The 23,176-nt window shown below is 42.6% G+C and overlaps 2 protein-coding genes across 2 annotated transcripts in view; both read right to left on the bottom strand.

Moving 5' to 3' along the window:
* The window catches only part of si:dkeyp-75b4.8 (lipopolysaccharide-induced tumor necrosis factor-alpha factor homolog), a 33,936-nt gene extending 25,868 nt beyond the window's left edge, over positions 1-8,068 (bottom strand). Inside the window, exon 1 of the mRNA XM_060899447.1 lies at positions 7,913-8,068. The gene's annotated coding sequence lies outside the window, so the exon portion shown is untranslated. The remainder of the gene's footprint in view (positions 1-7,912) is intronic.
* Positions 8,069-11,425: 3,357 nt separating this feature from the next.
* On the bottom strand, positions 11,426-22,176 carry pdia2 (protein disulfide isomerase family A, member 2). The gene is made up of 11 exons (XM_060899448.1): positions 21,942-22,176; positions 20,830-21,036; positions 20,574-20,707; positions 18,554-18,691; positions 18,346-18,462; positions 18,131-18,256; positions 17,809-18,003; positions 15,300-15,420; positions 15,011-15,192; positions 11,958-12,098; positions 11,426-11,494 (listed from the first exon to the last, which is right to left on the bottom strand). Exons 1-11 carry the CDS (start codon positions 22,174-22,176, stop codon positions 11,426-11,428), a joined length of 1,665 nt encoding a protein of 554 aa, XP_060755431.1.
* Positions 22,177-23,176: the final 1,000 nt, after the last annotated feature.

A 23,176-nucleotide genomic window follows, 5' to 3' on the forward strand; every position in this document is an offset into this window, starting at 1 on the left:
AAACAAACTAACCATGCAAAGTGCAACTAAATAGAGAAAAATAAAACTCCGGTAGCTAACCCCAGGCTAGACAGCACACAGCCTGGGTTGGTCTAGACCGATATGCAGTTATACAGTGGGCAGGGAAGCAAGCAGGGGAGAGGTGCAGCCTGAAGAGGTGAGTCTTCAGTCTGCATTTGAGGGTGGTCAGGGAGTCAGCAGTTCTGACCTCAATGGGAAGGTCATTCTACCACTGGGGAGCCAGGACAGACAGCAAGCTTGAGCAGGCTGGGCAGGACTGGAGAGGAGGAGAAGGAGGGGCCAGGTGACCAGTAGTAGCGAAGTGTAAGGATCTGGCTGGCATGTAGGTGTAGATCAGACTCTGGAAGTATGCTGGCCCTAACCCCTTGACAGCCTGGTAAACTAGCACCATTGTCTTAAATTTGATACAAGCTGTGATAGGTAGCCAGTGCAGGTCAGCAAGCAGAGGGATGATATGGGAAGAATGAGGGAGGTTGTAGACCAGGTTTGCTGCAGCGTTCTGGAGGAGTTGCAGGGGTCTGATGGCTGATACTGGAAGGCCCACAAGGTGAGACTTGCAGGATCCTAAGCAGGAGAGGATCAGTTCTTGGACCAGGAGCTAAGAAAAGTAGGTGGTGAGGAAAGGGTGGATCCTTTGGCTGTTGCAGAGGAGGAATCTATACATCCAGGCCACTGCAGCAATGTTTACTGAGGAGGACAGTTTGTCGTCAAACACGACTCCTAGGTTCTTCACACTGGGTTAAGGTGACCTAGAGATGTCCCCCAGGGAGATGACAATGTCGGGGGGGGGGGGGGGGGGAGGATGGAGCAGGAATGTAGATTACCTCTGTCTTGCCTGGGTTGAGCTTCAGGTGATGGTTGCCCATCCAGCTCTGGGTGTCACACAGGCAAGCAGATATGCAAGCATAGATCTGTGTGTCAGAAGGAGGAAAAAAAGAAACAATTGGGTGTCATCAGCATAGCAGTGGTAGGATGGACCATGAGTGCAGATAATCGGGCCAAGAGACTGGGTGTAGCGGGAGAAGAGAAGCGGACCAAGGACTGAACCTTGAGGGACACCAGTGGTAAGTGGGCATGGTGCTGATACAGTACCAGACTAGGTAACCTGGAAGGAGTGACCAGAGAGATAGGACGTGAACCAGTCTAGGGCTGTCATGCAGATCCCCAGAACTGATATGGATGACAGGAGGACAAGGTGATCAACAGTGTCAAATGCAGCAGAAAGGTCAAGGCGAATCAGGACAGAGGAGAGGGAGGCAGTACATGCTGCATGAAGTGCCACACTGATGGAGAGAAGCACGGTCTCAGTTGAGTGCCTGGCTTGGAAGCTGGACTAGTGAGGATTCAGGAGGTTGGTCCATGAGAGAAAAGAGGAGAGTTGGTTAGTAATAGCACATTCAAGCAACTTTGACAGGAAGGGGAGAAGAGAAATGGGGCAGTAGTTCTGGATGACAGAGGGGTTTAGGGTGGGGTTTTTTTTCAGTAGAGGAGTGATGTGGGTCCGTTTGAAGCTGGAGGGAAAGTAGCCAGAGGACAAGGAGGAGTTCACAAGGGAGGTGATAAATGGGAGGATGTCAGGAGTGATGATCTGGAGGAGAGATGAGGGGATAGGGTCAAGGGACAAATGTATATATTGTCCCAATACAGGTAGTCATCGACTTACGACCTATGCAACTTACGACCAATCGACTTTACGACCATCTGGTTATGACTGGCAAGTGTTTCCCAGCTGAGCTAGCTGAGCATACAACAGTTTCCGCCCCAGCTCCTGGCAGCGCCCAGCATCCAGTCTCTCGCCGCGTACAACAGTTTCTGCCCCAGCTCCTGGTTTATGAAACGAGCAAATCCTCCCGCCAGCCCGAGTGCTGCAACAGCTGATGATGATGTAGACAACCCACAGCCAAGCACCACTGATGCCAGTGGTCACTAAGTTTTGTATTTTGCTATGTTTTACATTTGTATTTTGGTATGTTTCAAACTAAAATGTTTTTTCTATTTTTCACACCTGTATTTCATATTTTTTGTTTTGCACGTATTAAACGAATTGTACTGTAGTATGCAGTGTTTGACTTAAACCAAATAATGAGCCAAGGTAATGAAATAAGAAAACGTTGATAAAATAAGACTTTAAGATGATTACAATATCATTACACATCACAATATACTTACGTTCATTTAACATAGGCCGACTTACGACCAGATCGGTTTACGACCAGTCAGTTGTAACCAAACGCAGTCGTAAGTCGACACATACCTGTATTATATAAATGGGTACACAATGCATATCCTATAGTTTTTATATATTATATAGGCACTGCCTAAAAGCGGCACTCCTGATGAGTTTATGAGCAAAATATTTACAAGGGCACAAAATCAACCTGAATAGAATATTATTATAGCATGTGATCCATTGAATTGTGTGGAGTTGTGTATTTCACATCAGTAAATTGCTGCATTGTCTTGTGACAGTGATACCAATAATGAGACATCACAGTTACAAATACATATTTATTGTTTTCTTTGACACTGCATGCCATGAGCCAGAAACAACAACACAACATTTATTATGGTGTAACTCTGCTGGGTGCCTGGTGGACAACAGGGAACCAGTACTTTCACTTTACTATATAGTTATTATTAGTTATATAGTCAATATCAAACTTGATATGTCAAACAGTTGTCTGGTTATATCATTCACATCCACCCACATTGGAGCTCAGAGCACAGATGCAGACTATAAAGCTTGCGAGCACCATTAGGATGTGCACCTGTTCCTGTTCCTGATTGTAGCTCAATCACAGTGCATACATACAAGGACTGTCAGTAATACACAGACTTTGTGAAAGCCTTGTATTTTGTCTCACTTTTCTGGTGTTGACCCTATTTATGTTTTTGGACTGTGAGTATTACCTCTGATATCCTGTCTGTGCCTCACTCTACCACTGCCTGTTTTCCGACTCTGCCTTTATCTATGTTTTGGATCTGTTTGTTAGCGTGTTTTCAAAAAATGCTTCCTGCACTTATATCCATCTACTGCCCTTACATGACAGAAACTCTTAACTATCCAATAAGCTAGTAGACTAATACAACTGTTTAAACTAGTTTTCTAATGAAACTGTCATGAATATTTTCCATAAAATGTGTTCACAAATGACCCCACATTATTTTGTAAAAAGCAAATTAAAAATAAGTGCTAGATAAAAACTCATCTATCTTATGATATAAATAAAGATATAAATTCCGTTGTCTGATGAGCAAGTGTTTATGAGAGACGTTGCTTTGCACTTACATTCAGGTTCCCTGTGATGCTACAGGGACATTCAGACATCGTACTTGACCATAAATCAGATCCATCAAAAATCAAATCGATACATTTATCTTAAAGGCGTCACGCAGTGGCGATAAAAGTCGCATTATTCTGCACCAGAATGCTTTCGAGATTCGAAATAAATTGACTGTCGATTTTTCAAAAGCTTCCCGCGGTTGTAATCGGTCCTTATTTGGTCATGCCCATCACTTGAAATTTCCCGCGTTCGCAGCGCCCCCTCTCGGTCAATGGAACAGCTGCATGACGTCATACCAGTAACCACTTGGTGCAGTTGCAATGGCAGACACACCAGAAAATAGGAGCGATGCTGAGGAAATTAGCTTTGATTTTACCGATACAGAAGAAGAAAATGGCCCACAAGTAGAGATTTTGACAGCTGAATGTCCTGGTGGTATCCAGCCTTACAGATTTGAACCTGAGCGCTCATCTTCAGAAGAAAATGAGGACAGTTCTGACGACGACAGAAACGAAGACGAGAATGAAGAAGACCGGCGACTTGGAGACTTGTTTTGGTTGGTTTCTCTGACTAAATCACTACTTGTGTGTATTTTTAAAGACCATTTTCACTTGAATTAGAATGCTGTGTGATTAATCTATGATTATGTGTAATACTGATAGCTGTAGGGGGTGAAAGTATAGCTAGAAAGATTGAATTCTAGCAACTTGACAGCTTGCGATCTCGCGAAATGCAGTGGGCCTTCTGATACAGTAGACCCCTTGATATTCCAGTTTTCATCATTTTCCTTTTATTGCGGTTGATTTTAACTTGTTATTCAGTATGTTATAGGCTGGGAGTATTGAGCTTTGTATTGTATTGTTTAGTAAACGTACAATCGTCAGTAATAAGTGATAATTATTAGTTAAAGGCAGCTCTGTGGCATAAATCTTTCAATTAATCTTTTGTCATCCATTTGCTAAAATTATGTACCACATATGTTATCAAGACAACACTTCATGTGACAAAGAAAGATATGACAAATACATAAATGTATGAAAATCTCATCTCATCTCATTATCTCTAGCCGCTTTATCCTTCTACAGGGTCGCAGGCAAGCTGGAGCCTATCCCAGCTGACTATGGGCGAAAGGCGGGGTACACCCTGGACAAGTCGCCAGGTCATCACAGGGCTGACACATAGACACAGACAACCATTCACACTCACATTCACACCTACGGTCAATTTAGAGTCACCAGTTAACCTAACCTGCATGTCTTTGGACTGTGGGGGAAACCGGAGCACCCAGAGGAAACCCACGCGGACACGGGGAGAACATGCAAACTCCACACAGAAAGGCCCTCGCCGGCCACAGGGCTCGAACCCGGACCTTCTTGCTGTGAGGCGACAGCGCTAACCACTACACCACCGTGCCGCCCCTTGTATGAAAATCATTTTGTACAATTAATGATTGATACATAGAAACACTTAAAACATGTGTGTGGCAGCGGGGGCGTGGTCAAGCGCCGGTCTGTGACAGGAGGGCGGAGCCAGGGAAGGTGAGTGGCAGAATCACTACACCTGACGGTAATTAACCTGTGTTTTGTGTGTTTTCCCAGTAACCACGCCCTATTTAAGGAGGCAGAGGAGAGGACAAGAACACAGTGTGTGTGTTTCGCTATCAGATTAAAACTGGCGGTTATACTGAAAAGTCTGGCAATAAAAAGCCTATTTGCATCTGAAGCGTTGTCCTGCCATCCTCTGTGCTCCACCCACACTTCAGAGACCTCTACAGTGGTGCCAAAACCCGGGACAAGGTGGAGCACCAACCTCGCAGCCCCATGGAATCCTCCCCGTTCACGGATCTGGTCCACGCCCTCGCCACGGCTCAGCAAAGCCAGCACCAGGCGCTCGTCACGCTCCGAAAGGAGCAAGAGCGGCGCTTCGAAGCCCTGGTGCTGGCCCAGCAGGAAGATCGCGAGGCGTTCCGGCATCTCCTCGCGTCGGCGGGGTCCACCAGCGCCCTGGCCGCGGGCCCGTCTCCCCTCACCGTGACCAAGATGGGCCCGCAGGACGACCCCGAGGCGTTTCTCACATTGTTCGAGCAGGTTGCCGAAGCCTCGGGGTGGCCGATGGAGCAGCGCGCGGCGCGCCTCCTCCCCCTCCTGACGGGAGAGGCGCAGCTGGCCGCGCTACAGCTCCCCGCCGACCGCCGGCTGGCCTACGTGGACCTTCACAGGGCCGTCCTCCAGCGCGCGGAAGCGCTGGCGCTGTTGTTCTGGCGTGCGCCCCACGCGCTGGAGGACGGCCTGGCGAAGGTCCGCGTAGGCCAGCCGGCGGGGAGCTGTAGCGCGGCCAGCTGCGCCTCTCCCGTCAGGAGGGGGACGAGGCGCGCCGCGCGCTGCTCCATCGGCCACCCCGAGGCTTCGGCGACCTGCTCGAACAATGTGAGAAACGCCTCGGGGTCGTCCTGCGGGCCCATCTTGGTCACGGTGAGGGGAGACGGGCCCGCGGCCGGGGCGCTGGTGGACCCCGCCGATGCGAGGAGATGCCGGAATGCCTCGCGATCTTCCTGCTGGGCCAGCACCAGGGCTTCGAAGCGCCGCTCTTGCTCCTTTCGGAGCGTGACGAGCGCCTGGTGCTGGCTTTGCTGAGCCGTGGCGAGGGCGTGGACCAGGTCCGCGAACGGGGAGGATTCCATGGGGCTGCGAGGTTGGTGCTCCACCTTGTCCCGGGTTTTGGCACCACTGTAGAGCTCTCTGAAGTGTGGGTGGAGCACAGAGGACGGCAGGACAACGCTTCAGATGCAAATAGGCTTTTTATTGCCAGACTTTTCAGTATAACCGCCAGTTTTAATCTGATAGCGAAACACACACACTGTGTTCTTGTCCCGGGATGAGCTCTCCTCTGCTCTCCCTCTGCCTCCTTAAATAGGGCGTGGTTACTGGGAAAACACACAAAACACAGGTTAATTACCGTCAGGTGTAGTGATTCTGCCACTCACCTTCCCTGGCTCCGCCCTCCTGTCACAGACCGGCGCTTGACCACGCCCCCGCTGCCACAATGTGTTTTTAAAAATATAATTTTTTATCAATACCTAGCCATGACCTTGAAATCAGATCCATTGATAACAACAGTCACAAATAGTGTTCAGTGTTCGTTGTTACAGCCAAACACAATACACCGATTAGGCATTTTGTATCACAGAATATTAATACATCATTTCATAGTGTTTTGAGTGTTCAAAACTATCCACAAACTGAATAAATCCACAAAATCCGCAATGTAAACAACTCTGGTAAACGCACGCTATAGAGAAAACATGGGGACAGGCCAGCATCACCCAAGGGAGGTTACTGGTATGACGTCACACATAAGTTGACCTAGTTAACGGCTGGCTGCCTAAATTTGGCTGTGCGCGTCAACTTTAAATGCTTGTAGCGGGCGCATCGTGACACTGAGATCGCAGGAAACCGAGGGGCTTGAATAACCCACCAAACCCGACATTTTGACACATGATATAGCCTGATTGCTGAAATTACCGCACGACGCCTTTAAGTATGGGGCTCTGCTCCACTACAACAATGAGCCAAGGAATATGATTAATCTTAAACAATGGTCACAGGATATAAGGTACATTTCTCACTCATTTAGTAAAGTTGTACATAAATGTTTTTGTGGCGAAACTGAACTAAAATTTTACCAAAAAATTACTGACTTTCTTCAGTAATGTATCACATGTTAATAAACAACAATAAGCTGAAAATTGTCAAGCATGTTCAAGACACAGCTGGTTTACCTTTAGCCACACCCACAAAACTCCATAATAGGCAAAGAGATCTAAAAATAAAAATAAATAGTGACTAGATTGAGACAGTAACATCGCTCAGCCACTGCAGCTCATCAGTTACCATCGACACACACTTACTCCTCCTCTTTTTATAGGGAACCATTACTTTTTTCTTCATCGAATGACAAGTTTTATTTGTCTTCATTTTCGATTTGTTTTGGAATTTCTTTCTTTCAGGTGTCACAAAATGTTCATGAAATTGGTGTGGAATTGAAATTAAGACAGTATAGCTTTTGCTACTAAACCCTTACAGTGATACTGCTGACTAGAAATAACATGACTTCATTCATATGACATCATATAAGGAGGTGTGGTCAGCATTAAACAAATTGACCCCAAAAATCTTGAGGCAGTTAAATTCATCAAAAAGTCCTGTGATTGAATTGTGGTTTCTTGGTATCATCAATAAATATGCTGCAAATCAATAAAGTTTTAAACACGTCAGAGTGAGTGGAAGTGAAGTCATGTGGTCCCAAATTCCTCAACACATCACTAAACAGTGTTGATGAAGGGTACGTTATCGCCATGCTTCTATACAGGATGATGTAAACCGGAAAATTTGAGAAACATATCTATCTCTGTATACGCTAACATATATCTGACTTCACATTCAGTAAGTAATCAGTAACTTGACAGCATAAGCACACGAGTGAGTGTCCAAATGTAGAAATATACAAACTCATGGCTTTCTCAACAATCTGATTTGAAACTAAATGTGTTACTGGATTATTTTGTAGCCTCTATGAAAATTCTTTGTATTTATTACTGTGCAACTTACCACACTTCTGTCTTCTTTTTCTTTATTTGTTTTTTTATTTTTCCAGTGTGTCATTCCTCCTTGGTGATTCTACTTTTATCTCTTGCGCCCATGTTGATCCTTTCCCTGCTTTGTGTGTTTATCTTCGAAGTGTCTCTGTAAAATGTGTACTTCCTTTGTATTCATAGTAATGAGTATATGACATACTGACCAAACCAGTTCACCTATCTGACTGTACATTCCATTGCTATGAACTGCCATGGGCGTGTGTGTGTGTGTGTGTGTGTGTGTGTGTGTGTGTGTGTGTGTGTGTGTGTGTGTGTGTGTGTGTGTGTGTGTGCAGTATGAGGTTTCGTGGATGTAAAGAACACTGATGAAATCTTACCCATTCTTTTCCGTCAATCTAGGATATTTTCTTCTGGAAGCCCATGAACTAAAATAGACTAAAATCCTGGTTATAATACACGGTGATATCTTACTAATCTCTTGAAGCATCTCTAAGTCTCCAGCCTTGCTTATTCCTGATTCCTGTAATTACTTGCATTTCTACTCTTGCTCCTCAGGTATGCATAGCGGTGGTAAGTTTCCATGTCTGAACCCCCACAGCCGTTGAGAACACATCAGATACAGAACTCCTTTTTTTAAATAACCTGGAGTGTAAGAGCATTTTCACTGCAAAAATGTGAAGATATTGTGTATAAAAGAGAAATTATATAATGTTGCTCATAATGAGAAATTAGAGCTTGTGATTATTCTATAACAAATATAAGACCATTATACATGCTTTTTGAATGTCCCGTTCCAGATTTATTCCGATTTAATGTTGTAAGGAGCTCCAGTCTCCTGGGAAGGATTTTTACTAGATTTTGGGGTGTGGCTGTGGGGATTTGTGTTCATTTAGCTACAAGAGCATTAGTGTGCTCAGACACTGATACAGGTGAGGAGGTCTGGGGTGCAGTCAGTGTTCCAGTTCATCCCAAAGATGTTTAGTGGAGTTGAGTTCAATCAGGGCTCTGTGCAGGACACTTGAGTCCTTCACTCCAACCTTAACACACCGTGTCTTCATGGAGCTCGCTTTGAGTACAGGATCATTGTCATGCTGGAACAGCTTTGGGCCTCTTAGTTCCAGTGAAGGGAAACTGTAATGTTACAGTGTACAGAAATATTCTATACAACTGTGTGCTTCAGACTTTGTGGAAACAGTTTGGGGGAAGAACCACATATGGGCATGATGGTCAGGAATGTGCATACTTATGGTCATATCAAGTATATTTGGTAATATTTGTTTATAAACAATCTAATAAAGGAAATATTAGTTGAATTTGCTAATATGTAAGATATTTTATGATTATCATTTGACAAAGGCTTAAACTGCTAGCAGAATGGATATATCCCGAGTCACAGTGTGGGTATCGCAATGGCAGAGGCACTACTGATGGTATCTTCACCCTTCATCAACTGATGAAAAAATCTAGAAAGCAATGTAGAAGTCTGTACATTGCCTTTGTGAACTTTGTGAAAGCGTTTGATACGGTCAACCGTGAACTGCTTTTCACCATACTTGGGAAATTAGGCTGCCCGCCAAAGTTAATAAGAATTCTGAAGAAGCTTTATACCGATGTTCATGCTAGACTCATTGTCGATGGTGAACTGACGAAGGCATTTGAGTATAACAGTAGTGGTAAGCAGGGCTGCAAACTGGCACCTACACGCTTCGGAATTTACGCAGCAGTCCTACTTTGGCTCACCTTCAAGAAAATCAGGCACACTTGCAGCATACAAATCAGATTCCACTATGATGGCGATTTTTTTCAATCTATGCAGGCTCAAAGCCAAGACTAAATTTCCTTCCAGAATTCATCAGAGAGGCTCAGTACGCTGATGACATTGCCATTTTCAGTGATACACCAGAAGGCTTGCAGTCTATGTTGACATTCTACAACAACTTTGTAAAGCGTATGGGTCTGCGCATTAACACAGCCAAAACAGAGACCATGTGCATTGGGGACCGAGCTGAGTTCTTTATAGATGGTATCAAATTTGCTAATGTCACCTGCTTCAAGTACCTGGGCAGCTACGTTACCAATGATTGCTCTATGAAAGTGGAACTCTCGTCTCAGATTCAAGCAACATTGTGCGCATTTGGTCGACTGCAGAAAAGGGTGTTTGACTCCCGTGATCAAGCAACTTTGACCACAATCGCTGTATGCCATCAATGCTTAATGCCACTTCTAATGTATGGCAGTGAAACATGGACATTATCAACACGATGTCGGGCAACTCCATACAATACAACAGTGTCATCTACACCTCATCTTGAACATTGAATGGGATCATTTTCTAAGCAATGAAGAGGTGTTAAAGTGTGCAGTTGTTGAAGACATCGAACCCATGTTAATCAGAAGCCATCTATGTTGGCTTGGACATATTTGCCAGATGGATGACAATAGAGCACCCAAACAACTGATGTATGGTGAATTTGTTCGTAGTTCTCACCCAGTTGGTCAACCGAAGCTCCGTTTCAAACACACTGACAAAAACGCGCTCAAATGTGGGGATGTCCTTAACGGTTGGCAGTCTTCCGTCAACTGTAGGCGGGAGTGGCGGAACCTAATTGAGACTGTTTGTGGAAACTATGCTAAGAAGAGAGTTCTTGCATATGAAAGGAAAAGGGTACTTTGGAGAGAGAAGAGATAAAAACTGTGTCTATTTACCTGTGTGTGTAATTAATATATATATATATATATAAAAGATATTTTAGTTCCTAAGATATCAGAGACATTCACTTCACTCCATAGGCTAAGAGCCAGAGCTTTGTATTCCAGTATTTTTGATCACAACCAGAATTATGTAACTCCTTCCTGGATGCTGATGTGCTACAAACTTCCAATTTATAAAAAAAAAATGTTCATGTCTTTGTGATAACAAGGTTAAGCCTCGTAACTACAAGCTGAGTATTTTATGAATTAAACTCTATTTGCCCTCCAACCCCACCTTATCATTTAAATTTGATCACCTAATAAACAGTAGAGGTTAGCTTTCTATCTATGAACGTACTATTAATCATCACAGTGACAGGTCTTTAGGCCATCTGAGTTTGTTCAGGATGATTCAGTATCAATAAAAAGTATTTTTTTAAATTCCAGATTCTATATGATTTTAAAGATGCCTTAGATCAAACTGTTTAAATGGACATGTGACTGAACACAAAACCTTTCGAAGGCATCCAGAGGGTGTTCTTTAATCATTTTGCATCAAACTAGTTTTACATGATTATTGCCTTTCCTCAACATTTAGGGCCAGTTGTGTTGATTCCCATGTGAACGGTTCAGTTCCGAGTCAGATGACTGACATTTGAATGGAGTGTGTGTTAAACGTGCGTTTATTGGAAGGAATTCTGAGTAAAAATTTCATTGTACACTGTACAATGGCAAACTTTTGAATCTGAATTTTAAAGCAGTTAACACTGAGTACATTTAGTTTCAGTAGTTTCACACAGCTCTAAATCAACGTGAGTTAACGTGTGAGATGTTTTCAGAGCTCGTCTTTACTGCTGGATCCATTAGAGGGTTTCTCTGATTCGTCTGTGGATTCACTTGAGACCTGAACAGAAACAGTTGAAAGAAATATTGCATAATAAAGAAAAAGATGCCTTCCAGGTATAAGTAGTGACTCTCTTGGGTGTAGCAGTAATTTGTTCATTTTAATAATAAAGGCACTATTATACCTGACTAACCAAGCTAAAGGCTTTATATTTAATAATTTATGTCTCATTACTGCATAAACATGCTGATAAACACACATTAATGGACCTCCTAGGCCACACCTATATTTTGGATACTGGTTGCCTTTAATTATAATGTTCTTCAATAGATTAACTGAAAATACAGTTAATTTATACTGATATTCAAGTCACAAGTGTAACTCAATGTTTTGCTTTAAACCAATTGGTTTCCTTCCTGTTTATTGCTGTTTAGCACTCCATAAACATCTATAATGTATTTTAAAATCTTACATTATTTTCCTGAATCTATTTTACCCAAGTCATTCTGTACACATATAAGACATAACTGATCTCATCTTTGCTTACTTGGTCTTCATCTTCATCCTCATCCTCACTGTCCTCTTCTTCCTGTGGCAATACTCCACCGCTCTCCAGGAATTTAACAAACGTTTCCAAGTCCCTGTTTCCATTATAATCAATCACCTGATGTCAGAGGGTTTAAAACACAATGTGGTCATTTTGCTCAGAAACAAATATTTTAAGAATCACATATCCACAAAGTTAACACACAGAAGGTCTTGTCTTGACATCACACCGAAAGACTCGGGTGTCACAGTTTGTTTTATGTCGTCAGTTAGGTTCAGTGAAAATTCAAAAATTCAAGTTTTGACATTATTTTGTAAAAGTAAATTCAGATGTGCTGTAATGTACAGTATATATGAGTACTCGCTGCTATGTGAATATGTCCTTCGATTTGTATGTCTTTATTGAGTACTTTACACTCATATGGCTGTTAATGAAACTAAAGATGGTTTCATGATTATTTTAAAATGCCAAGGTATCATTTTTCAGTTTCTTGATCCAGCATCATTGGCCTTTCATTCTGAACTCACTGTTTATCTGAATATCGTTCAGCTACAGTTATGTCGACTTGATCCTGTAGATGTCTGGGAGAGGATATGTGATAGCAGGGATAACTTATTTCCAATGCTTGAGAAATGTCACACCTCCTGCTGATTCTAAACGAACTCAACAGTGGCTTAGTAAACCATCTAAATAAGACACCACAAGTTGTTTTGCCCACTGTGACTTTGGCTGCAGCTGAATACACATAGTTTCATACTATTAGTACACAAAAAGCAGTACGCAGGGTGTCCGAGTACTCAGTAGGCTTTTAATAGTCGTCAAACAGTACCAGGACACTCTACTAGGGGTGTAACGATTCGTTTTAACAACGATTCGATTCAAATCACGATTCGTGGTTGCCGATACGATTCAAGGACGATCTTGGTTCATTTAGAACGATACGATCCGAAACGATTCAGTGACTTGAAATCGATTCAGTAACTTTTTAGCCAAAAATTAAACCAGTGTGACTGAAATAAATACCTGGATACTGGACAGTGCAGGTGAAGTTTTTTTTTCACCAGTATGTGAATTTTTACCAGTATGAGCTTCATTTAAAACTCTGGTTTGCAGAACAAATGTCTTCATTTTCCACTCCGGATCAATGTGATGAGAGGTAACTGTCACATACCCTTGATTTGAGCACGATGTCCAGCCATCCATCGTTATCGCTACTCGTTCAGCTTGAGAAAGCGACAGCTTCACATCATTTTTTGTACTTTCGTACAATGCAGGAATAACCTTTTCTGAAAAGTGTGGTCGGCTCGGTATCTTGTACCTTGGCTCCAATGTTTGAATCATTTCACAGAACCCTGGATTTTCAACCACACTGTAGGGTCGCATGTCTTTGCAGATAAACTTAGCAATTGTTGCCATGATGTTTTTCGCCCGAGCTGAGTTTTGGCCTAGTTTCTGACTAAACATACTGGCGAGGCCTGAGGCTTCTGCAGAGCTTGCACCTTGCGCTGCTGCTGCAGCAGGAACGCTGCGAGAGGTGCCTGGACTGTCGGTGTTAGTTGGTGAAATCCCATGGCGCCTCAGTAGGTGATTGGAAAGATTTGTGGTGTTGCTTTGGTACTTAACTTGAGCTTTACATAGTCTACATACAGCGAGCGACTTATTTAGGACATCTCCGTCCTTGCAAAATCTGAAGTGTTTCCACACAGTGGACCGTAATGCTGGTTTGAAAATTTCCCGCTCGCCGGCTTCTCCTCTGCTATCCGCCATCATGCTATGTTTTGATTTGTGCTGCTGCTGGCGCGTGACAATGACATCACAGACAGGCAGACTGAATCGGGTAACGTTTAACGCCTTTATCATTAAAAGTGCTAAAAAACACATCAATATAAAGTCTGACGTGCTTAAATCCAATGCGTTATTTCCTAGTATCGATACAATCGATTGATTACCTTTTAAAACGATATTAGATCGATGTATGTCATCCGGAAGGCCAACTTGCCAAGCACAGATCGTTGTAGTTGGATCGTAGGAAAATAAATCAATTCATCGATGTAGTGGATGAATCGTTACACCCCTACAATCTACTACATCCATAGTATGCAAACGTATCACACTACACTACATTATACCATCCCATAATTAAGCTGGAGCCTCCAAATAACTGAAGAAAAAGAATTCCTCCAGGAAATATAGAAAGAAGATGGTGGACTGAAGCGAAGGTAGTTGTTGCAGCGTCCATGTGGTGTCTCTGGTGGTGTACACGTGAGTATCAGGAACAATTTAAACATTTCTGCCATTGCAGAAATAATTATTTTGTAATTTTCATGGTATATGTCATTTATGGGTATACATCATGTATGAATTTGGATCAGAGGACAGGTAAGATGGCAGCGGCATACATCTGAATTGTGTCCTTACTCCTTGCTCACTTACAGAACACACTACAGTAACGCTCAAGTAGTCGGCACTTAACCATCAATAGTGTATGTGACGCAGAGTATTCAGATACATCCTTTGTGTTCGGTATCCTGAAGCACAGACTGCTAGACATTGATACTGGTACTGGTACTGATACCGGCCTGTAGCTGGTTAATCAACAGTGAGAGCATTAGGGCAAGAGGGAAGACTTCCTTTTAATGCAAGGCAATGAAATAAAATTGTGTGGTAAAGGATGTTGATCGCCAACTCTCTCTCATGCACACTAACATGCCTCAGTATATCCAGTGCTCACTCTCCACACAGCTGTGCATGTTGGAGCAAAAGTTCTGACATACAAAAAGCTCTTAAAATACCAGTTTTATTTTCAAGGGGACTTTAAATTAAAGGTCAGAATTGTGATAGGTTCAATTCTTTTGGGCAAACTCTTCAAGCAGCATTAGAGCTACAGAGTATTATCGATGTTCACTCAATTCTGACAACCAGAAAGCTTAAAGCTCAGCCACTGAGTTAAAATGATGAGAGGAGAGTATATGATGAACAGTGCTCATGTAATAGATAGAAGTGATGGTGATGGTGGAGAATTTGCTGACCTTCCTCTCGCTCCCTGTTGGAAAATATTTCAGGGTGGGATAACCCTCCACTGTCACCTCCTCTACGTCATTGGCTGTGGCATCCATCTTGGCGATGATTATGTTTTCGTGGTCCTTGTACTTTTCCCCCAGCTTTTCCCATTCAGGGGCAAGTTCCTTACAGTGGCCACACCAAGGGGCATCTGAGAGAAAGGGATAGTGTCACACACACAAACACACACACTGGACCCTGTACACATACACACGTAGGTGACTTTTTAAAAATTCCAGACTGATGCTTCCAGCTTACAGAATTCCACAAAGACGTTCTTGGTCTCATCAAAGACGACTTGTTCGAAGTTCTTTCCCACAAGGACTTTGACAGGATTCTTATCCCAGTCCTCAGGAATGTCTTCACTCTTCAGATAAGGCTACATTACAATAAAATATATTTAAAAAGTAATAATGGAGATCATTTGGAAACTAAGCAAGCTCTTTATGATCTTAGAGTTTATAATTCAATATTTAACACGTTTCATTTTTTCTGACACAAAAAAATGTGATTCTGTCCAAATCAAAAAGGCACAAGCCTGCTACTTTATTATAGGAATCATGGAAAAGAAATTCTTTAAGTTGTGCTAATGCACTGCAGACAGTGCTAGTATTAGAATGTAGGAGAAGTTTAATATTGTTCTATTAATAATCTGCTCGAATGTCCAGATCGTTTGATGCGAAACCACCAGAGGGCGGCCTCCTCCATACTTTTATGTCTTCTTCGGTTGTCAGGCTCATTTCCTGTTTGTTGCATATAAAGGACACATGAGCCATGGGTTTTGTGGATAGTTGCCCTGCCCTGCCCTGCCCTGCCCTGCCCTGGCCTGGCCTGGCCTGGCCTGGCCTGTATTGTATTGTATTGTATTGTATTGTATTTTGCCCTTGTCTGCCCCTCTGGATTTGTTATTATCTCTGATTCCTGTATTATTGGCCTTGCTGGTTTTTCTGACCATGACTTTGGATGCCTCTGATCATTTGGAATTTGATCTGGGATGCTTTTGACATATGAATCTATAGAACCTCTTTGAGAACCATTTGTCACCTGAACATGGGGAATTTTAACCTATTTTTGACATTTATAAACCGCATACGTCCTCCTGTGTGATGGAGGATTTTGTTTGCGATTGTGTACCATGTATGTACAGGGAAGCGAATTAATCACCTCATCTCATCTCATCTCATCTCATTATCTCTAGCCGCTTTATCCTTCTACAGGGTCGCAGGCAAGCTGGAGCCTATCCCAGCTGACTACGGGCGAAAGGCGGGGTACACCCTGGACAAGTCGCCAGGTCATCACAGGGCTGACACATAGACACAGACAACCATTCACACTCACATTCACACCTACGGTCAATTTAGAGTCACCAGTTAACCTAACCTGCATGTCTTTGGACTGTGGGGGAAACCGGAGCACCCGGAGGAAACCCACGCGGACACGGGGAGAACATGCAAACTCCGCACAGAAAGGCCCTCGCCGGCCCCGGGGCTCGAACCCAGGACCTTCTTGCTGTGAGGCGACAGCGCTAACCACTACACCACCGTGCCGCCCGAATTAATCACCTCAGACGAACAAATTTTGTATCGAGGGCTAGTAGTTTTTATTCAAAGTTTCAGAAAAAGAAAAAAACACCTACTTATTGACTTTCATTTGTTAAAATGGAAAATGTTTCCTTTGGTATGTGACTTTAGTGGTGTTATGCAGCTCGACGCTATACTGTAGGTATAACACAGGCTACTTGTTAATCCTGCTGCCTCCTAAACTGCGATCGAGCTGACTGTTGGATTATTTTTACTTGTCGAGTTAGTTCCGATGCAGACGATGGGTTCAGAAACAGGAAGCACTGAAGAAACGATAAGAATTAAAGTTCAGTGTCAAGCTCTCAGTGACCTTGTAGTTAAACATAGTGAGAAAAAATAAATTCAAAGGCCAGACTCTGAAAATATATTTTACATGCGATGCAAGGGCAGAAAACGAGAACCCTGAAACACATTCTTTAACTTTTTTCAAACATACGTTTGAATCTTTAATGGAAGATCATGATCACACACTCTGTCATTAATGTTAGTCTGCATTAATTAGCCAGCATGCACTTCATTATTAAATTACACTCGCTCCCACTTTTAAGCCAAGTCAGATAGGTTTATGGGTAACCAAGAAATGGGACACCATTTCTTAGTTACCCATTCTCCATGGTCCTGGAGAAACGTTTCGTTTTAACTGTGTACTGTACCAACTGTATATGGTTGAAATGATAAATAAAAGACCTTGACCTTGATAGTGTCCAAAGGGGTAGCACACTGGAGCTTTTACTTGATCATTAATTAATTAATCAATCAACTAACCAACCAACCAACCTCTCAATCGGGAGATTGCGAGTTCTACTCGCAGCTGGGTCATACCAAAGACCATCATAAAATGGTATCTACTGCCGTCTGGCAAGGCATGCTGCGATACAGATGTGAGTGGGGAGTCAAACTCTTGCCGTTACCAGAGGACTAATCCCCCCACTGTAACCCTAGCTGTATAGGCAAGAGACCAAGGGCTAAGGAAACGGAGATGGGTGCCACCTGATTGCATGGCACAGGAAGGACTTTAGTTGTTTTTTTAAAATGAATTAATGCTCTGTCCACCCATGAGATCACTGGAAATGGGCTTTCTGTATGAACTGTTAAGGGTCCAAGTGTACCATATTCCAGGTTACTTCCTTCCAAATTTTTCTTTCATCATTTTATCCAAACAGTGAAGGGAAAATGAAATGAATAACCTTGATTTTGCCATCCAGCACATCTTGACAGAAAGCTTTCAGTGTGTCCTTGTTGATGGCTGTTTCAGTCATGGCGAACTTGTTCTGTGTGTCGGTGTTGATCAAACGGAGAACCGGCGCTTCGTTCGGAGACAGACCAAAATAATTTAGCACATGGGAAACATCTGTGGTGATGTCTATCTTAATGAACAGGATCTATAATCACACAGACACATCAGCAATGAATAAACTTTTATGTATTACACTTATTACCTTACACACTTACTAAAAAATATAATAATAATGAACGGAGGCCAACATGGCTGCCTGTGGGAGATCTTACCTTCTCTTTAAAGTGTCTGGCTGTGGCTCTGTAGTCACTGAGCAGAGTGTTGTGGGAATCAATGGTGGTGTTGATGAACAGAAGAAGGTGGTTGTGGACTTTATTAGAAAAAATCTTCTCTCCATTCTGTAGAGGCAGAACAGAAAAGAAATGTTATGTGACATTTCACATAAGAGCAATTACTTACTGACTGAATTAATTGGTTTATGAAGTACCTCTTCATTAAATTCGATAACCAGCTCAAAGCTGTTGCTCTGGATGAAGGAGATTAGCTCATCCTTGTCCAACTTGTCCTCCTCAGACAGAGGCATGTCTGCCCGCTTGTCATCAAACTGCAACACAAACACATGACCATTGTGTTGATTCTAAATGTATTAAATGCCGATTTTCAGTTAATAAAAAGGACTCCATTTATCATGTCACCTTTTTGAAAAGCACGACTGACTCCTTTTCTACTTTGTACTTCTCAAAGAGCTCTGGACTGCTTGTGATGCCAAAGTTAATACTGACTAAGTCCAGCGCAATATCATTAAACACTTTGGCTTTCTCTCCTTCCAAGTCCTGAAAAAAGAGACAAAAAGAGAGACAAAGTCAGTGAACAACATGCTCTGTAATGGATGAATGAAAAACAAAGAAAATGGAAAAGAGAACTGACAAGCTTCACCAAATAATAGGAAGAATAATACTTGCTTGAAAGTTTGTGAACCCTTTGGAATTTTCTATATTTCTGCATAAATATGACCTAAAACGTCATCAGATTTTCACACAAGTCCTAAAAGTAGATAAAGAGAACCCAGTTAAACAAATGAGACAAAAATATTATACTGGGTCATTTATTTATTGAGGAAAATGATCCAATATTACATATCTGTGAGTGGCAAAAGAATGTGAACCTTTGCTTTCAGTATCTGGTGTGACCCCCTTGTGCAGCAATAACTGCAACTAAACGTTTCTGGTAACTGTTGATCAGTCCTGCACACCGGCTTGGAGGAATTTTAGCCCATTCCTCCGTACAGAACAACTTCAACTCTGGGATGTTGGTGGGTTTCCTCACATGAACTGCACAACATTTCGATTGGATTAAGGTCAGGACTTTGACTTGGCCATTCCAAAACATTAACTTTATTCTTCTTTAGCCATTCTTTGGTAGAACGACTTGTGTGCTTAGGTTCATTGTCTTGCTGCAAGACCCACCTTCTCTTGAGATTCAGTTCATGGACAGATGTCCTGGCATTTTCCTTTAAAATTCGCTGGTATAATTCAGAATTCATTGTTCCATCAATGATGGCAAGCCATCCTGGCCCAGGTGCAGCAAAACAGGCCCAAACCATGATACTACCACCACCATGTTTCACAGATGGGATAAGGTTCTTATGCTGGAATGCAGTGTTTTCCTTTCTCCAAACATAACGCTTCTCATTTAAACAAAAAGTTCTATTTTGGTCTCATCCGTCCACAAAACATTTTTCCAATAGTCTTCTGGCTTGTCCACGTGATCTTTAGCAAACTGCAGATGAGCAGCAATGTTCTTTCTGGAAAGCAGTGGCTTTCTCCTTGCAACCCTGCCATGCACACCATTGTTGTTCAGTGTTCTCTTGATGGTGGACTCATGAACATTAGCATTAGCCAATGTGAGAGAGGCCTTCAGTTCCTTAGAAGTTACCCTGAGGACCTTTGTGACCTCGCCAACTATTACACGCCTTGCTCTTGGAGTGATCTTTGTTGGTCGACCACTTCTGGGGACGTAACAATGGTCTTGAATTTCCTCTGTTTGTACACAGTCTGTCTGACTGTGGATTGGTAGAGTCCAAACTCTTTAGAGATGGTTTTGTAACCTTTTCCAGCCTGATGAGCATCAACAATGCTTTTTCTGAGGTCCTCAAAAAACTCCTTTGTTCGTGCCATGATACACTTCCACAAACATGTGTCGTGAAGATCAGACTTTGATAGATCCCTGTTCTTTAAATAAAACAGGGTGCCCACTCACACCTGATTGTCATCCCATTGATTGAAAACACCTGACTCTAATTCCACCTTCAAATTAACTGCTAATCCTAGAGATTCACATACTTTTGCCACTCACAGATATGTAATATTGGATCATTTTCCTCAATAAATAAATGACCAAGTATAATATTTTTGTCTCATTTGTTTAACTGGGTTCTCTTTATCTACTTTTAGGACTTGTGTGAAAATCTGATGATGTTTTCGGTCATATTTATGCAGAAATATAGACATTTCTAAAGGATTCACAAACTTTCAAGCACCACTGTAGAGGTAAAGTGAGGTTGAGGTAACTGTGATTGTGAAATGCCTTGCAGTTAGTCTGCTGAATGAACTAAGATCATTTAAAGTTTAAATAAGCTGGATATTGTTAAATAAACTGAATAAAAATGCATTTAAAAATTCTAGTTTACTAAAATAACTTCTACACAAAATGTACCTTAAAGAATCCGACCACAACCACATCGTGTGCATCAAGCAGCTCCTGAGCAACTCTGTGGTCCTTCAGAAGAGTAGCGCTCGGTCCCAAGCGCCGCTGTAACCACTGGATAATTCCCTTTACATTACGCTTTCCTTTAACACACGAAACATTCTCGTGAGAACTTTCATATACTGTATGTTGTATTAACGATCACTACATCCATTACAAATCTTGTATTTCATCAGGATAGAAAAGCACACTTGACTTCATGTACCTGTAAATTCTGTGGTATTCTGTCTGCGGCCTTCTGTGAACAGTTTTAGTGTTGGAAAGCTGTTCACCTCAAACTCTTTCGCGAGTTCCTTCTCCTCCGTCGCATCGACCTTGGCCAGTCGTACAGGAGAGGATTCGTTCTTCAGCTGTGCTGCAGCTTCGGCGTAAACTGGCTCAAGGGCCTGACAGTAGCGACACCATGGAGTGTCTGTGTACGAGAGAGGAAGAGTGAACACCGGCCACGGACAGCTACGTGACCTCTGACTGTCTGACAATGACATGGAGTCACCAGTCACCATCAAATTCACAGACAACAATAAATAATACTGCAACACAATTTCAATACATTTATGGGTATATAAGGTTAGCATCATCAACAATGTTGCATTTGGGCTGTGAATTATTATCCATGCAGCCCAAGATCCAGCATATATTTCAGTGGGTTTTTAGTTTTCAGGGTTTAATACGGTTTAAAGAGCAGTGTTCAAAGCCACAGGTAAATGAACAACTGAAAGTGATACGTGTCCTTCCTAATCTTGGTCATGTTTAACCTCACACCATGGGAGAATGTACATCTGTACTGGTGGACGTGCTGGAGATAAGATCTAGACCCTGGACTTTCTCGGCCAGGGGTTCAGCAGAATGAAGAGATGGAGCCCGACACATTTCTACAGTCTGGACCTAGAAATCTGTACTGTAGTGAAGTGTCAGTCTGCAGTATAAAAAATGGATGTAATAATAATAATAATAATAATAATAATAATAATGTTTTAATAGTAGCAGTAATAATAATAAAGGATAATAGTTGTAGTAGTATCTAAGCATTATCCAGCATGGTCATGTGACTGGGCAGTGGTGAGAGTGTTTGATCATTTTCTTCTTACTTGAAAGTGTTTTCTTAAATATCTGTAAGAATAAATCCAAATAATACAAAGGTTTCGAAAATAAGTTTTGAGAGGGGCAGAGCCTCACTGGGAGAAAATACCAGAAATGAATGAATGTCCAGTATAGTATGCATTTATGAAGTGCAATATATTTATGTTTATTTAAGTTGATATATTAATTAAATGTAAGGTATTATAGGCCAGGAGTTAACCAGGTGACTCCACTTACAGAATTCCACGAGCAGGTATTTGTTCTCACTCAGAGCCCTTGCAAAGTTCTTCTCATGGAGCACCAGGACATTTTTCTCCTCAGTAATTTCATCTGTCTTTTCCTTTTTCTCTGTCTCAGTCTCGATGTCAGTGTCGGTTTTGTCCTCTGTGGTGAGATTCTCCTCAGCCGCCTCAGGCTCGGCCCTCGTGCACAGCAGGAGAAGAGCGAAAATCAGGGTGTGTGCAGGCTTCATTTCCCGCGCTACTGGTCGCACTGCTCTCACACTCTGTCCTCACACCGCTGATAAACACGTGTTAAAGGTGACGAGTTACACCCAGGAGACTGCGTGTAGAAAATCTACTGGCCTTCTGTACAACACCTGCTGCTCTGTTGAACACACTGCGTTCAGTGAGAGGAGGAGAACATGTCACACACTTAATGACTCGTCATGAACTACTCTGAGCACGGGCTGGTAGTTACACACGTGAGGAACACTGTCGCTGTCACAGTCAACCCAAACCAGTACGCTTACAGACAGACTTGCTGCATCTCAGATGCCATCTCGTCTGTGGTTCACCTGACCCTCGCCCACTCAGAGTGTAGTCACACGGCTCTTCCTGGACTTTAGCTCTGCATTTAATACAATCCACAAATTCTGAGAGACAAACTGGCACGACTTGTCCAGTTTTGTGTTTTCTCTCTCTCGCCCCCCCCCCCCCGCCCTCACTCTATCTGTCCCTCTGAGTTACATGTCGATCCTGAGACTGAGATGCTGACCTCTTCTGCTCCTCAGACCTGCCTGATCCATCCTGGTGCCCTACGTCTGGCTGGAGTCTCATCACATTGCTCCTGTGGAGGACGGCCCCATATGGACAATCGAAAGTCACACTTGGAAGATGCTCTGGACACTTACAGTCATACATTTATGTCTGAGGACTACAGTTGACTTGGTAACTTTAGGACTGCAGTTGTCATGAGCAGTTTTGAACTCAAATTTTCATCAGTGAACGGTTTATAACTTCAACAAACAGACTTCATGTTATGACTATAATTAATTCCTGGTTTCACAGTTATGGTTTGTGACTCTATAGGACACAGTTATAGAAGTGAGTTATTTATAATCCTGTTATCTTTTATCACCTACTGTAAATGAGGATGGGTTCCCTTTTGAGTCTGGTTCCTCTCAAGATTTCTTCCTCATGTCATCTGAGGGAGTTTTTCCTTGCCACTGTCGCCACAGGTTTGCTCATTGG

Source organism: Neoarius graeffei, chromosome 18 (genome assembly GCF_027579695.1).
Source record: "Neoarius graeffei isolate fNeoGra1 chromosome 18, fNeoGra1.pri, whole genome shotgun sequence".
In the NCBI taxonomy this organism is placed as follows: domain Eukaryota; kingdom Metazoa; phylum Chordata; class Actinopteri; order Siluriformes; family Ariidae; genus Neoarius; species Neoarius graeffei.

What these genes read in the sequence shown, in the direction of transcription:
- pdia2 (XM_060899448.1), bottom strand. Translation starts at nt 22,176, where the DNA reads ATGAAGCCTGCACACACCCTGATTTTCGCTCTTCTCCTGCTGTGCACG. An exon ending in CAGTCGTGCTTTTCAAAAAG is followed by an intron (nt 18,463 to 18,553) that starts GTGACATGATAA and finishes TTTGTGTTGCAG; the next exon opens with TTTGATGACAAGCGGGCAGA. An exon ending in TTATCGAATTTAATGAAGAG is followed by an intron (nt 18,257 to 18,345) that starts GTACTTCATAAA and finishes CTGCCTCTACAG; the next exon opens with AATGGAGAGAAGATTTTTTC.